Genomic DNA, 18,200 nt, shown 5'->3' on the forward strand with positions numbered 1-18,200 from the left:
CTTTCTCACGATCATCCTCACCCCATGAGGCAAGATTTTTCATGGAGCTCCAGACCGAAGGTGATAGATGGTCATTTTATATTTCTTCCATTTCCGAATAATTGCACCAACAGTTTTCACCTTCTCACCAAGCTTCTTGCTGATGGTCTTGTAGTCCATTCTGGCCTTGTGCAGGTCTATAATCTTGTCCCTGACGTCCTCTGATAGTTTTTTGGTCTTGTCCATGGTGGTGGAGAGGTTGGAATGGAAGAAACTGATTCTGTGGACAGGTGTGCTTTATACACATGAGTTGAGATCAGGAGTACATGTAATTGATTGACTGATTGATTCATTGTAATCGCCAATCTGTGAGAACCAGAATTCTGGCTGGGTTGTAAGGGATCAAATACTTATTTCACTCAGTGATATGCAACTCAATTTATAACTTTTATGTAATGTGTTTTTTCTGTATTTTTGGTTGATATTCTGTCTCTCTTCATTAAAATAATAGCACCATAAAAATGAAAGACTTTTAATTTCTTTGTAAGTGAGCAAGCTTACAAATTCAGCAGGGGATCAAATACTTATTTCCCCCACTGTAAACCTTTACTACCATTTTTTTTTTAATATTGCTATTACTAACACTCAATACTCTAAAGCAGAAATAATCATAGAACGGCCAAGGTTTTGTATATTCCTGAAAATATTCCCACATCAAAATACAAAGAAACTCATCCTCATCGATTAATTGTCCAAAAACATTAAAAAGAGGGTTAAGAATAAAGAAAACTGAATAAAGCACAAATACAAACACCTACTGTGTATAGTATTTACAGTGAGTGGAGAATATCTGAAGTGTAAAAAAGTCAAAAGTTGGCAGAAAGATGGTTTAATTGAACTGGCAGTAAAAAGGTAAAATTATGCCAAATCAGGCTAAAGTGAGAAGGAATTAAAACCCTACTCCAATCCTAAGCCAGAGAACAACACTGCATGAATATTTATTATCATTTTTACATCTAAACACTGCTACATGACATCTATGTCTGGATGTGCACAACTATGCTGTAGACTTATTAAATAAGTACCAAGGAAACAAACGCAGCTCTACCAAATAAATCAACACTAGATCCTTGAGTGATCAGTAATGAAAAGACAAAGGCACAACACAATAAAAAAATTTAAAAAAATCACCAAGCAGGCCCTACCCTCCTAAAGGGATACATACCACCAACAGAGACACCAAACAAGGGCTATGTAAGAAAAATGGTTAAAAACTGCTGGGTTTATAAAAGAACAGCTTTATTCCAAGCAGTATTGCCTAACCAAACAAAATGGTAATACACAAACCAAATACTGACTTACTGCTGCGTCCTGCTGATTGTTATTAACACGTAAGGCATCAATCACTTCTTTTTCATCAAACCCCATCTCCATGAGTGCAATCACTGCCTAAAAAGATAAAGGATACAAGAAAAATGCATATTTCAAAAGCACAAGATAAAAATAGGATTTCATATAAACAGTTGGTTTCCAATTTTGAACTAAGAATAAACGTTTATAAGAATGATTTTCTTAATCAAGCTACATAGAAAGGCCAACCAGCTTTGTCCAATTCGAACAGTCTATTTCATGATAAACATCAAACCACAATCCACTCAATAAGTGGTAACAAATATTTTACATAAGTAAAGTGACACTGTAAACTAAGTTAAAAATGCTTCTGGATTTTGTAAAAAAAGTACTTAAAATCCCTGCATTTTACTTCTTACACTGTTTGCACTTAACATAAAACCTTTTCCTTACACATTAATTAAACAAACTCAAAAACTTTGCTGCATTACACCAGTATGTACTTAGCATGCTGTAATATAGTGGATAGTTTTGCTCACAGCCAAGCAACAACTGACCTGTATGTGGAAATCTGAACAAGACCTGTCCCCTCCTTCAGTGTAGCCTTGAAAAGGATCTCCTAACACAGCAAAGATGTCTTTTTGATTTAGAGGAGAAAAAAACAGCATTCCACTGGCATCTCAAACTCCTTAACAAACGGGGTTTTTCATCCTCCTAGAACCCCAGCCCTTTACAATTTTTAATCTTTTTTTTATTTATAATCTGTTGTAAGTAAACAATATTTAAGACACTGTAATAGTGTACTTCTAACACACACGTTAAACATATAAAACGTTCTGTACGATAAATAGTTTGCAGGACCTTAAATAATGATAAGGCTCAATTCAGATGAGTTAACGTATGTCCATTAAAGACCTACTCTGGAATCAGGCCTGAATTCACGTTTCCTCCGTATCCTTTTGAAGATATCTGTGAGCTCATCTTGCTTGGAGTCTTCTGCATTAGTGTCAGCATTTGCCCTTGAGGAGGATACTGTTGAAGATGATGGTGCTGCAGCTGCTGTTCCTCCAGCTGCACCCTGACCTGGAAGAGGTGTATCTGCTGTTGGATCCTCAGCATGTTCTATAAGCCACTCCATAGCCTGTGTTACTGACATTCTGTAACAAAACAAAAACATGGAATTGAGTTATAAGAAGTAGGATGTCTGACCATACTTTTCATCAGACCATAACAACATGAACTAAATACTCAACAATAAATATAAATATTTTCTGTAGCAGACAAAATCCACTGGTCACTAGTATTTCATTGCATTTGCATCATATATATGTTAAAAGTGTCATTGCAAACACAACTGATATAGACATTAGTGAGTTTTAAAACTTACCATGCCTATCTAAATCCAGCTGTTCATCTTTCCATAACTATGTTTCCATCAAATGAATGTGCATTATTAATGCATTAAAATAAAAACACATTAAATCAAATTATTAAACATGGCAGAAGAAAACAACTGCATACTGCAACTCTCAGCCACACTTTTAGCCACATAACACCAAAGTTATTCGTAAATGCATTATTTTTTCTGTTAAAACATTTCCACTACAGCTTTCACAAAATTGCAAGTATCAACAAACAACTGATAAGTGCTAAAACATAACTAAAAATGTATTGATTTTTGTAAATTTTAAAACATTATACATTTCAAAGCATTAAAACATTTTTACATAAAATCTTTTAGATGAAAATATGACCGTTTACACAGCTCCTCCCTTGGATTTTATGCTTCTCAATACTTTTTTTAAGTGAACTCTGGTATTGCAAATGCATGTGTGCTCCCTTTTGAGACTTTTTTCCTGCAGTAAAAAGCAATTTATGATCCAAATACTGTAATCAAATAAAATATTTTTATATTGTGCCTTTTCCAACATACACTATTCCCAAGTGTTTCAGTAAGAAAATAAAACAAATGTAATACAATGTAGTACAAGCAGAAAGCTAGTGAATTCATCACCCTTAATAAAATTACAAGCGTCTGTGTATCTGTGTGTCAGTCCTGTTGCTATGGTTAAAACAAGAAAAAAAAAAACCAGGAAAAGCATGTAGAAGGGGAGTCAAAAAATCAAAAATGATAATGAAAATACCAAAAAATGGTCTAAATTTTTTTAAAAAAACTGTTCTAATTGGCCTATTCTGTCGCCTGACATTATAGCCAAATCCTGGTACTGACTTTCTTGTAACCATTGGGCCATGTGAACAAGGTTTATAGCTGTAATGCTAATGACTAATAACTTTATGTGTTGGGCAATGGACAATTGAAAATAATGTTGTATCGCTGCATGCGCCAGGAAATCAAAGCCCTGACATAAACAAGCCAGAATCACTAAGACAGGCCAATGCATTAGGGAACACTGCCACATTTTATATGCAAAACACTTCGACTATAACAGTTGTCAGTTTGATGATCAGTGTCAACATGAAGCAGAAAACTTCTCTGTCCAAACAAAAAAAGGTCAATGCAGGGGAAAGAGATTTAGTGTTTTCACACACGTGCACATGGGAAGCAGCTAAAGGGCCTGAATGAGAGTAATTCCATGCCAGACCAGGGGGTGGCAGAGTGTACCAATGTTTTCTCTCACTTCTCTGCAGACTAGTTACAGGAAACCCTGCCTGGACCCCAATGACATCACTTCCGGTTCCAACATCAATGGCGCCATTTCCAGTCCCGGGTCCAATGATGCTACTTCCGGCTCTGGTACCACTGATGACGTCACTTCCTCTGCTCTCCTTTAAAGCCGGCATCTTTGTGCTATCGAGTCAGTTCTGTTTTGGAATCCAGGCTGTTCACAACTGTACATTATTAATATACATTTTTGCAGCCAGGAACAATATACGGGTGGCTGCCCCAAACCTTTTTGTGGCTCTTTTTGTCTTGTTTATGACAGCGTGCATTATTATACCAGACCAAATGGACAATCCATGACCCATGTATCAAATAAAAACATGAGGTCTATGTTAATTTTACTTAGATTTCAACCTATCTTGGACAGGTAGCACAGCTTATATCTATATCTATATCTACTGACTGACTCACTGACTGACTCATCACTAATTCTCCAAGTTCCCGTGTGGGTAAAAGGCTAAAAATTGGCAGGCTCATTCCTTACAGCTTACTTACAAAAGTTGGGCAGGTTTCATTTCGAAATTCTACGCGTAATGGTCATAACTGGAAGATATTTTTCTCCATTTACTGTAATGGAGTTGAGCTCGAAAGCCGTGGGGGGCGGAGTTTCGTGTGACATCATCACGCCTCCCACGTAATCACGTGAACTGACTGTCAACGCATGTAACGCATGTGCGTAGAAAACCAGGAAGACCTCCAAAAAGCGCTGAAGAAAACATGCATTATATAATTGAGAATGCAGCGAAACAATAAGAAGCAAGCGAGTGACATATACTACCATATTCATGAGTGCTGCTACTTCGGAAAGAAAGCAAGGTGTAAACCTAAACTTTAAATTAAGTTCATAGACAGTCTGTTGCTGGCGTTTCTCATGCCCACGGGTAATACAGGATACAAGTTTAATGAGAGGATGCAGGATATAAACGAGAGTTTTGATCACTTTGTAACTAAGTTAAAATTGTAGGTGAAGGGGTGTGCTTATGCAAATTCCGAGACTGTGTTTGTGGGGGATTGACAGTTAAGGCGGGTGGGGGAGTCACGTCATCATCTCCCCTCCCATTCATCCCATTTCACTCTGAGCTGAGCTCTGCAGCTAACGCCGTCTTTCGAAGCAACTTCGTCAGACTGCCACCAAATACTCACAGAAAAATCCACATGTTAATACACACACTGTCTCTAGAGTTTCTCCACACTGAATCCCTCAGGCACTACTTACAAAAGGTTACATTGACAATCGTGTTACGTTATTTTTAAAATCTTGCCTTTTCTTAGCACAAGTGAGAAGCTTCGATGCATGTGCTCCATAACGCGTTAAAAAATAATGCATTTAATCACACTTTACATTACAAGCAAAGGGGAACTTTTGTCAATGCATGATTTCCTGGTACACTGATTACTTTGATCAGCACATCCCTATTCATTTTACCCTCGCACCACCTTGGTTTGAGAAGAAGTATGAAAAAATATGAGGTTAACACAGAAAAACAGATCACCAATTCAAGCTTTATGAATAATCGATTCGCCATCAATAATTGTTTTGGTAAAGCCATACTCAGTGTAATCCTCCTTCCATTTAATAATTTTTACGCCACTAGCCATGATTAAATGAAGGGTAAAAAAGTAAGAGCAAGAGGGTGACTTATTTAGGCAGGCATATATATGACAGCAACACTCATGACAATGTCAATCATGTTACATTATTATTAAAATGTTTCCTTATCCTTTTCATTACTTCTTTAACACACTACTTCTCCGCGTATTTTGCTATATATATATATATATATATATATATATATATATATATATGAATGAATGACCTCCAAAGAGCGCTGAGACTTTTGATATCGTGAATGTGTCTGCAAAAACTGGGGTCTCCTGCCCAGCAAAAGTCGAGCAGCTGTGCCGGGATTTGAGACGCTGACTGCGCTTCTGCCTTAAGTCAAAGTGAGCACTTTTAATTTTTTTCCTCCTCCCCCTGAGCTATAGCCCAGACAAGTGCAAACGCAGGACCCCTTTTCTACACCGCGGCAAACTAATATTAAGGCGATTCACACTTTCTTTTGCACGTATATACGATTATGAGGTCGTCAGCTCGGATTATGAAGACACGCACACGAGTGGAGGACTGACAGTGCCATCACAGCCGATTAATGGCAGGGACGTCTCACCAGTCTACACAAGACCCATCGCGACTGTCCCCAAAAGGCGATCATAAGGTCAGCGAACACATCTCTTTATACTATATAAAAGAAAAAGGCAACTTTCCTTTCTTTACACCTTTTTTCCTTTTATCCCAAACCAAAGCCTTTCTCTCTTAACACTGCAGAGGACACAAAACAAATTTTTTTTAATTGCTGGTAATGCCGGGAAGGCACATTACCAGAGGCAGAAATTTGAACGTTCACATAGAAAATGTAATTTCTATACCAAAGCCGTTGTGTAGCGCCTTTCAAAAGGGATCTACTACCGAGAGATGATCCATATACATTTTAGCTGCTGTTAGTACTACTTACCTGTTGTGTTACACAGTCTTTAAAATGTAGTTTACATGCAACCACTCCAGTAGGGCTCAATGTACCTGTACTTCTTAAACAGTAAAACATTAACATTTTAATAACTTAGACTATATTTTATTATTTTACCTTGCACTCAGTGACCAAAGCTATACACACACATATAGACACATAGATATATATACACATATATATACCTGTGTGTATGTTTGTATGTATGTGTATATATATATATATATATATATATATATATATATATATATATATATATATATATATATATATATATATATATATATTGTGTCCCCGGCGGCCTTAGGAGGACGAGAGGAGGGCTTGTGCCTCCTCCACACCGCGAGGCGTCCGTCCCTGGTTTTGTTGGGAGCCACGGGTCGAGGGCATGGAAGCCCTACCCTGTAGGGGCCCGTGCTTACCGCCAGGCGGCGCCCCGATGCCGGTTTATCCCATGCAGTCGCCGGCCAGAGCTGGAGCCCGGCCGGGACGCCTTGGAGGACGTGAGGAGGGCTTGTGCCTCCTCCACACCGCGGGCGTCCGTCCCTGGTTCTGTTGGGGACCACGGGTCAAGGGCATGGAAGCCCAGCCCTGTAGGGGCCCGTGGTCACCGCCAGGCGGCGCTCCGATGCCGGTTTACCCGTGCGGTCCGTGGCTGGGGCTGGAGCCCGGCCGGGACGCCTTGGAGGACAAGAGGAGGGCAAGTGCCTCCTCCAGACGGAGTGGGGGCGTCCGTCCTGGTTAGGCAGGAGGCCTCGGGTACAGGGCATGGAAGCCCAGCCCTGCAGGGACCCGTGGCCACCGCCAGGCGGCGCCCCAGTGCCTAATTATCCCGGGAGCCCGGCACTTCCTGGGAAGACTTTATGTGGCGCCCGGAGAGCTGCCAGGAAGGCAGCCGACACTTCCGCCACGCTGGGGCGTGGCCAAGGAACAGATGGCGGAAGCACCTGGGGCTCATCCGGGGCATTATTTAAGGGGCCGCCTCCCTCCAGTCAGATGGTGGAAGTCGGGAGGAAGTGGACTGAGCGGAAGGAAGGACTGGAGGCGGCCAGGAAGGCACAAAGGACTGTGGGCCTGGACTTTGGGGAATTCGGTGCGAGAAGGCACTGGGGGTGCACGTGAGCACGAACTGTAAATACTGTATATAATAAATAGTGTGTGGTTTGAAAAATGATGTCCGTCTGTCTGTGCTGGGGGCAGCGTTTACAATATATATATATATATATATTATATATATACATACACACACACACATACATACACACACACATATATATAATTTATATATTATATTATATATATTATATTATATATTATTTAATAGATAGATAGATAGATAGATAGATAGATAGATAGATAGATAGATAGATAGATAGATAGAATATATATATATATATATATATATCTATATATATCTCCCAGGAAATTGTTGCAATTACAAATGTTTTGGTATACACATGTTTATTTCCTTTATGTGCATTGGAACAACACAAAAAAACAGAAAAAAAACCCAAATCTGACATCATTTCACACAAAACTCAAAAACCAGGCTGGACAAAATTATTGGTACCCTCAACATAATATTTGGTTGCACACCCTTTGGAAAAAATAACTGAAATCAAGCGCTTCCTATAACCGTCAACAAGCTTGTTACACCTCTCAACTGGAATTTCCGACCACTCTTCTTTTGCAAACTGCTCAAGGTCTCTCAGATTTGAAGGGCGCCTTCTCCCAACAGCAATTTTGAGATCTCTCCATAAGTGTTTAATCAGATTTAGATCCGGACTCATTGCTGGCCACTTCAGAACTCTCCAGCGCTTTGTCTTCAACCATTTGAAGAGGTATGTTTGGGGTCATTGTCCTGCTGGAACACCCATGACCTCTGACGCAGACCCAGATTTCTGACACTGGGCCCTACATTGTGCCCCAATATCTTCAGATTTCATGATGCCTTGCACACAGTCAAGGCATCCAGTGCCAGAGGCAGCAAAACATCCCCAAAACATCTTAGAACCTCCTCCATGTTTGACTGTAGGTACTGTGTTCTTTTCTTTATAGGCCTCATTCCATTTTCTATAAACAGTAGAATGATGAGCTTTGCCAAAAAGCTCTACCTTGGTCTCATCTGTCCACAAGAAATTTGCCCAGAAGGATTTTGGCTTCCTCAAGTACATTTTGTCAAACTCCAGTCTGGCTTTTTTTATATTTCTGTGTCAGCAGTGGGGTCCTCCTGGCTCTACTGCCATAACGTTTCATTTAGCTCAGATGTCGACGGATAGTTCGAACAGACACTGCTGCACCCTGAGTCTGCAGAACAGCTTGAATATGTTTTGAAGTTGTTTGGGGCCGTTTATCCACCATTCGGACTATCCTTCATTGCAGTCTTTTATAAATTTTTCTCTTCCGTCCATGTCCAGGGAGATTAGCTACAGTGCAATGTGTTGTAAACTTCTTGATTATGTTGCGCACAGTGGACAAAGGGACATAAAGATCTCTGGAGATGAACCTGTAGCCTTGAGATTGTTGATATTTTTCCACAATTTTTGTTCTCAAGTCCTCAGACAATTCTGTGCTCTTCTTTCTGTTCTCCATGCTTAGTGTGGCATACTCAAGACACATAAAAAGGTTGAGTCAACTTTTCTCCATTTTAACTGGCTTCAGGTATGATTGCTATATTGCCAGCACCTGTTTCTTGCCACAGGTGAGTTCAAACGAGCATCATATGCTTGAAATAAAACGATTTACCCACAGTTTTGAAAAGATGCCAATAATTTTGTCCAGCCCATTTTTGGAGTTCCAGCACCTACTTATTATTGTACTACAACAGCCGTGCAGTACATTGTGAACTGTGCACAATGGAACAACTCTCCTTTGCACTAGCGCGTAGTGTTTTTCCCAGCACCACAGTATCAGTTATATACCTTCAGTTTTAATAGCATTTTGTAGATTTTCTCCTTTGTTATAATTACTCTACTGTACATTTTTAGGGCTGATAAACATATACATGTGGTCTTGGAATTGTCACAAAAAATTTAAATTATTAAACAATTACGAAACGGCGAAAGTGCTTCAAGTATCGATTCAATTTACGGAGTAGGAAGAATAATAGTGAACGATATAAAGTGTGATAATGACAAAATTGAAAAATGTATCGAAAATGGAAACCACCAATGGTAATGTTCTTCTGCATTGTAATTTTCTTTTTAAATTTGGTTATATTAAGTTTTGTTAATATACTGTGATGTGCAGGCAGCTTGTGATGCACTATGCGGAGCAGAAAAGGTGGAATGAATGCTGTAAATGATGGAAATGGGTGAAGGGCTTCAGTTCTTTAAGGGTCTAACACGCCTCTTAGGAGAAGAGTGACAGGAGAAGTGGTGCGGTGGAAGAAAGTTTTAAGAAGGGAGTCAGGAGACAATAAGCAGCAGTGTTTGTGGTATACAGAAAAAAAGAATATATGTGGCAGGAGATGAGCCCATACATATCACCTTGTATACATACTGATTATGACACTTTGTAAAATTTTGTTAATTTGCAGAATCTCTTTAAGATGTCAGTCACAATGTCTACTAAAGTCTCTTAAGTTTGCACCATGTGTGTTTAAAATGGGCAGGCAAGCACTTTTTTTAGTTAGCAGGACATTTTTGAAACTGCCAAATATATTTAAAAACGCGTGTAGGATGAATGATACCTCTGAGATGTGTTTGTGCTAAGTTTCATATAACACATTCATATTATTTTAAAGCCTATTATGTATTTTAATGGTTTACAGATAATCAAAATAGATTTATTATTTTTTTGTCTGATATGCAGGGGGTTTATAGGATTAGAAATGAGATTGGGAGATAAAATCAGAGAGGTGAGGTTGCATTGGTTTGCACATATGCAGAGTGATGCTGGATACATTGGAAAAAGGATGCTAATGATGGAGCTACCAGGTAAGAAGAAAAGAGGAAGGCCTAACAGGAGGCATGTGGATGTGGTGAGAGAAGACATGCAGGTGGTGGGTGTAACAGAGCAAGATGCCAAGGACAAGATGATATAGCAAAAGATTATCCACTGTGACAACCCCTAATGGGAGCAGCTGAAATAAGAAGAAGAAGAAAGAAGAAGCAGCCTATCCAGAGGAGGTTAAACAGAATAATAAGGTAGAGGAGAAAAAGGATAAAGAGTAAGGCATAAAGAGATAATGGCATGCACCTACCTATTTAAGCGAAGAGCTTTTACTGCTCTGCTTTCAGGGAAGCCCATCTCTGTTAACTGATGTAAGGCCACATCATCCACTCTGTCCTCATCATCGTCATCTAGCATTGCTTAAAATATAAGAATACAAAATAATGTTTAATTCTTGCTGTGCTACAGTATTCTCAACAGTACAATTGCAGACTGCTATGCACATGTAAGCATTGTATATGATCACAGTGATTATTTTTATAGTAAGAAACTACACTAGTATAACTGTTAAAACACAGCCAACTAAAGAAACAATATACCATCTATGGCAAATGAATTTTCAGTGAATTCCTATTTTTACTCTCACCATTGGCTTTTTTAAACAATTCAACAGCATCTGGATTCAGTGCCAGGAGCTTCTGTGCCACTTCAATAAGAGACACCAGGATTTTCCTGAGTTCTGTCTGAAACTAAAAAATGAAAAACATGTTTACATGTCTGAAATACAGCCTTTAAGTACATTCACAATGGCGCTTTACTACAACAACAAATTATCTGTCAAATAAACAGTTAACTGATGTAAAATGAAATAATACAAAATGCGGCATATATATTTATAAAAATGTATTATCTTGGTAAAAATTTACAGCTAAAAAAGGGTAAAATAAATTAGCAAGGAAAAATACATTTATTTTTAAAAATTACATATCGCACCTATTTCACTCTTTACACAAATGTTATTTTTGGGAAAAGGGCATTACTAATTTCTAAGAGAATACTCTATCTTCTTCTTTCGGCTACTCTCATTAGGGGTAGCCACAGCAGATCATCTTCTTCCATATCTTTCTGTCCTCTGCATCTTGTTCTGTTACACCCATCACCTGCATGTCCTTTCTCACCACATTCATAAACCTTCTCTTTGGCCTTCCTTTTTCTCTTGCCTGGCAGCTCTATCCTTAGCATCATTCTCCCAATATACTCAGCATCTCTCCTCGGCACATGTCCAAACCAACACAATCTCGCCTCTCTGACTTTGTCTCCCAACCGTCCAACTTGAGCTGACCCTATAATGTACTCATTTCTAATCCTATCCATCCTTGTCACACCGATGCAAATCTTAGCATCTTTAACTCTGCCACCTCCAGCTCCGTCTCCTGCTTTCTGTTCAGCGCCACCGTCTCCAACTCATATAACATAGCTTGTCTCACTACCGTCCTGTAGACCTTCCCTTTCACTCTTGCTGATACCCGTCTGTCACAAATTACTCCTGACACTCTTCTCCACCCATTCCACCCTGCCTGCATTCTCTTTTTCACCTCTCTTCCACAATCCCCATTACTCTGTACTGTTGATCCCAAGTATTTAAACTCATCCACCTTCGCCAACTCTACTCCTTGCATCCTCGCCATTCCACTGACCTCCCTCTCATTTACACACATGTATTCTGTCTTGTTCCTACTGACCTACATTCCTCTCCTCTCTAGAGTATATCTCCACCTCTCCAGGGTCTCTACAACCTGCTCCCTACTATCGCTAAAGATCACAATGTCATCAGCAAACATCATAGTCCACAGGGACTCCTGTCTAATCTCTATACTATTGCAAAAAGTAAACTCCAACTACAATTTACCATGTGTGTGTAAATGGTATCTTAATTTGTTTTTGTATAGACTTTTTCACACAAGCACCACATTCAAATTTGTAATACAATTCATTTAAGCCCAATTTAGTACGATGCATTGTTTTTTATTTAATTACATATTTTATACTTGATGAGATTTTTTGAGTAAAGTACCTGCTGCTACTACTACACCTGTATCCTTACATTTCTCCATAGATGAAAGTATCAACCTTTAGAGTTATCAGTGGAATTCTACAAAACTGTTTACTGGTGTGAGATGATACTAAATATAAGATGGATGGACTATTTAAATTGATATACTGTCAGACAAAGGGTATGACTTTTAGTTATGTGTACAAGCTTTAGGTTCAGACAGAACTCAGCAAATTACTGATCAACACGACTCTATTTGCTGCTTTTACTGTAATACTCATATACAGGACAAGATATCTTACAATCGACAGGGAAAAAATGGTCTAATCAATTTAAATATTAACAGTTTTAACAAATTTAAGGGTTTTCACTACAAAAGTAGTGGTTATTGTCAGGATCTGGTAGTATTTCATTCTAATTCCATGCTATCTGTGCAATTTTTTACAATACATATTGTTAGGTCCTTACATATTTGTTGATATTTTGCATTTTGACTGATTCCACCTGAAGATAACACTGCATAAACCTGGCAATCTATACAGAGTAATATGTGTGCCAACATGCAGTATCACAGTGATGACTTTACAAGAAAGCACATACATCATAAGGCCTTCATATGAATATGGTAGGCAAGGTAAAACTCCTAGCAATTTAGTATGACTGTTACTTAAAGAAAAATGTATATTTTGACCATTATAAATGTATTGCCAAGACTTTGTCTGACCTTTTTGTTGTTACTTTTTACCTGGTGATGACTACTTTGATATAGACCCTTGCCGTTTTAAACAAAAATAAGACCTATAATCTTATTTACAGACACAGGTATCTGACATGAACCAATACAGTAGTTGTGCTGGCTATTCCACCAGTTAATTTCTATTAGCTTATTTTTTAAATAAGGTGGTGAAATGATACTAAGCTTTGTTCAGATCTATCATCTGATGGTCTAGAAGTGGTAATTTGTAAGCTCCCATACTTCTAATTTTAACAGGAAAAGAAACACAAAACATACTGTCTGTTTTATTACGTGTTTCATTTATCAAAACGAGTCCATTTTATTCCAAAATTATCAAGATAAATACATTAAATCCCTGGCAACTACTATGTGACACACACACGGATATAGGTATGCCACCACAAAGAATAACATAGAGATGAGAATAAAAAATGAAATGTGTGTGAAGATCTAACTCCATTTGTATTAAAAAAAAAAAGTACTGAGATAAAAATCTGTAAGGACTATACATTAAAATACTGGAGGATTCAAACAAGAATTTAACACTCTCATAAATAAATTACTCAATTACTGAGTATCATATTAACATACATCATTATTTTGATGCTTGAGGAAATGAAGCAACGCATAGTTGCAACCATGTCACCAACAGATGGTGATAGGGCTGGGCGATATATCAAAAATTTATCGTTACCGAAATTTATGACTCTCATCGACGTCATTTTGCCCATGTCGGTAAATTCGGTATTTTAAAAAAAGAAAAGGCATGTGCAGGTTGGCGATGTTCATGTCCCTTTAAGACGCTGTGCTACGTTACAGACTTGACGGGGTGGAGTCACATGACTCTACTACCTGTAACAAGACGAGACACGGGTGAACAAATGGAGGACGATTTAAATGTTGAAGCAGCAGCGACGAAGGTAGAGCTGGTGGAGGAGGAGGAAGAGGAGACGCTTGTTAACAAAAAAAATGCATCATCAATCGTTTGGCAACATTTTGGATTCAACAAGCATGATATTGATCAAAAAATTGTTAAATGTAAACTCTGCAAAAAGACTGTTGCGTCAAGTCAAGGTAACACAACCAACCTCTTCCACCACCTGCAGCACAACCATGTGATTCAATTCGAAGACATAAAAAAAGCTCAAAGCGAGAAGAGATTAGGAGGACCAGCAAAACGCGTCTTCCTCCACCAGGCAGCGTCAATAACCGAAGCATTTGCTAGTACTCAACTATATGAGCGAACTTCAAAAAGATGGCAAGAAATCACAAATGCTATAGGCTACCACATAGCAAAAGACATGGCTCCTATTGCTACAGTGGAACGCAACGGGTTCAGACACTTCATGAAAATAATTGACAAGAGATACGAACTCCCATCACGAAAATATTTTTCAAAACTATCATTCCCAGCATGTACAGCACAGAGAGGAAAAAGGTTGCTGCTGAATTGAGATACGTTAAACGCGTTGCAGCCACATCCGATCTCTAGTCCAGCCGCACAATGGAGCCGTATATTAGTCTCACAGTTCATTACATCGACAACAAATGGGAGCTGCGTCCAGAGTGCTCGAGGCGGCCTATTTTCCATCTGATCACACGGGGAGATGGTTGGACAGGGTTGAGAGCGATGCTGTCTGCATGGGACATCAGTGAAGAGGACCTTGTTGCTATAACAACTGACAACGGCCCAAATATTGTGAAAGCTGTCAAGCTCAATAAATGGACACGGGTGCAATGTTTTGGGCACAGGCTGCACCTGGCAGCCGGTAAGTGTGTACATCTTAATATATTTGGGTGGTGACATCTGGTGTGTTTTAAAGTGACTTTAATTCTGTGTGTCATATTCAAAATTGAAAGTATTAATGTTTAAATAATGTTTATATAGGCATAAAAATACTTAAGACTGCTGAGCAGCAGTATATCCAGAAAGTTTTTACAGAAGACTTATTGTGAGCCAGTGTTGATCATGTTGTGCTGTGAAATGTAGCAAAATACATGATTTTTAAAATGTTTTATTACTGTGCCAACCCTTTTTAATTTTGTAAATATGGTCTGAGAGGTCTTATTTAATTCTTACTTTATTTTGCTTGCTTTATTTGAGAATTAGACCATGAATTGGGGTGATGTTGGGTGTGAAGATTTGGATAGATATGCTACCTCAAGGCCTTAGCAGAGATAGGCCTTTGTCCATGATGGCATTACATTTGCACAATCATTGTTTACTTTGTGAATAGCCAATGTGAAACATATTTATTATTAAACTATTTTGTTTACAAGGGATACACATTTTTTAGAGAGCATGGTTACATATTGTATCCTACACTTTTTATTTTGTTCAGTTAATAAATCTTAACCACTAAAAGTACTACTATTGTCTTCATTTATTTTCAGTGACATTTTACAGTCCTTTAAAGTGGTAATAATATAATTGCAATGAATAGGTCTAGGGGGAATAATATTATCAAAATAACTGGAGGAACTATGCTGCCTGCCACAGCCCCATCAAATGAAAAAAAAAAAGTTTGTTTTTTTGGCACTTGGGGTGGTTATCGTCCATTTATCGTTATCGAGGTTAACTGCTCAATTTATCGTGATATTGATTTTAGGCCATATCGCCCATGTTTAGATGGTGACATGGTAAAAAGAGTCTGGGGTATATCAGACTATAAGATACAGTGATCCCTCGCTATATCGCGCTTTGACTTTCGCGGCTTCACTGGTTCGCGGATTTCTGCGGACAATGGGTCTTTTAATTTATGGTACATGCTTCCTCAGTTTGTTTGCCCAGTTGATTTCATACAAGGGACGCTATTGGCCGATGGCTGAGAAGCTACCCAATCAGAGCATGTGTTACGTATTAAATAAAACTCCTCAATGATATACGATATGCTTCCCGCACGTTGCTTCGCACACTTAAAAGCTCTAACAGCCCGTATTGATTTTTGATTGTTTGCTTTTCTCTGTCTCTCTCACTCTCTCTGACATTATCTGCTCCTGACGGAAGGGGTGTGAGCAGAGGGGCTGTTTGCTTAGAAGATACGGATGCTCCTCTAAAAAATGCTGAAAAGACTACCTTCACATTGAACACTTCATTGCGGCCGCTTTATCGCGGTGCTTCGCATACATAAAAGCCCAACAGCCCTATTGTTTTTTGATTGTTTACTTTTCTCTCTCTCTCTGACATTCTCTGCTCCTGACGCACACTCCTTTGAAGAGGAAGGTAAGTTTGCATTCTTTTAATTGTGAGAAAGAACTGTCATCTCTGTCTTGTCATGGAGCACAGTTTAAACTTTTGACTAAAAGGTGTTATTCATGTCTACAGGGCTCTAATAATGTTAAAAAACGTATTTAGAAGGCCGTAAACAGGTTTTCAATGCTCTAACTGCGAAAATATTAGATTTATAAATAAAGAATCTTACTTCGTGGAAATTCATTTATCTGTCTGGAGCGGATTAACCGCGATAAACAAGGGTTTACTGTATAACTGTGCGGAGAATATTTATAAACAGTGTGGGAAAGTTTCTAAGGGCATAAAATATAGAAAAATAACCATGCAACCATATGGTTTCTACTTCGCGGATTTTCATCTATCACGGGGGGTTCTGGAACGCAATCCCCGTGATCGAGGAGGGATTACTGTATAACTGCAGTGTATATATATATATATATATATATATATATATATATATATATATACAGTATATATATAGTTTAGGGGAGCATAGTAAGCATTTGTAAACATAACAATAAACTTTCTATACAAATTAGTTTAGTCTACACGTTCATATGATGCCTAAATACTAACGCATGATTGAAAAGTGTTAAATTCTTTTAAAATCATTTTGCATGAATTGACGAGATAAAACAAGGTGATATATTAAAGGAAAATTCTAGCATTTCATAGAGATACCTCTCTACTCATTTCCACTCTTTGTATTAACATATGAAATTAAGAACAACAGAATATTATGTGCTTTATGGATTATGTATGTGTTTCTAATTACATTCTTTGTCATTTCACTGCTGGCCTAAAAAAAATTGAACCTTTGATTAAGATATACCATATCTGAAATATTTCATGAAAATATCACAGTAACAATCTAAGCTACAACAATGAAAAAACAAGTAGCTTTTAGTCTAATTATTGCAAAATAAACACTTTCTAAAATGGGTTACATATACTGTATATGTTAATTTTAGTTTCAAAATGACTCGATCCTGTGTGTTTGGTATTTTTTGCAACTACCTCTAGCATTGATAATGGCACAATATCTTTTAACATTATTTTTAACAATGCTGGAGAGCAAATGTGGTGGAATCTACATAAAAATGTAGAAAGGTTCCAGATGTATGAAGTTTTGATCTGTGCTTATGGTCTATTCTTTTCATTTCAGAACACATTTTAAATGCATAATTCCCCCGCTTACCTACTTAATCTAATTCAAGGTCATGGCAGTCTGTAGTCTATACTAGTAGCATTGAGCACAAGGCAGGGAAAAACCTTAGATTCGGTGTTAATCTATCACAAGGTCTGCTCTTACACATACCAACATACAAAGAGGGTGAATTTTGCATTACCAATTAGCTTTATACGCACACCTTAGAGGATATGAGTGGAAAACCAGAACATGGGGCAGAAAAAAACATGGGAAAATGTATAAGCTAGATACTTAACACAAATAGGCATATGATTTGTACCCAGCAACTGGTACACCACAGAGTCACCCACCTCATATTTGCAATTTGAAAATTCTGAGACTGAAGTGACTAATGCAAAATATTGAATGTCTTTTCACTCAATAACTTGTTATTGAAGTTTTTGTTACAGTCACTGTCACACTGGAATATTCACCTGATACCAAGTTGCACCTTTTAAACAAAGAAAACCAGATTCATGGCCACAGTAACCAGATACCTAATGGGCTTAATGATGCTTAAGCTAGGGCCACAGGGCCAACAGTAATACTCCACTGCTAT

The 18,200-nt window shown here is 38.2% G+C and overlaps 1 protein-coding gene across 1 annotated transcript in view; it reads right to left on the reverse strand.

Moving 5' to 3' along the window:
• The window catches only part of ubac1 (UBA domain containing 1), a 63,815-nt gene that overhangs the window by 19,090 nt on the left and 26,525 nt on the right, over window positions 1-18,200 (reverse strand). The window contains exons 5-8 of the mRNA XM_039763854.1: window positions 11,078-11,180; window positions 10,742-10,850; window positions 2,249-2,486; window positions 1,342-1,428 (exon numbers count right to left, since the gene is read on the reverse strand). Coding sequence (XP_039619788.1) covers window positions 1,342-1,428; window positions 2,249-2,486; window positions 10,742-10,850; window positions 11,078-11,180 — 537 coding nt within the window. The remainder of the gene's footprint in view (window positions 1-1,341; window positions 1,429-2,248; window positions 2,487-10,741; window positions 10,851-11,077; window positions 11,181-18,200) is intronic.

This window comes from Polypterus senegalus, chromosome 9 (assembly GCF_016835505.1).
Source record: "Polypterus senegalus isolate Bchr_013 chromosome 9, ASM1683550v1, whole genome shotgun sequence".
NCBI lineage: Eukaryota > Metazoa > Chordata > Cladistia > Polypteriformes > Polypteridae > Polypterus > Polypterus senegalus.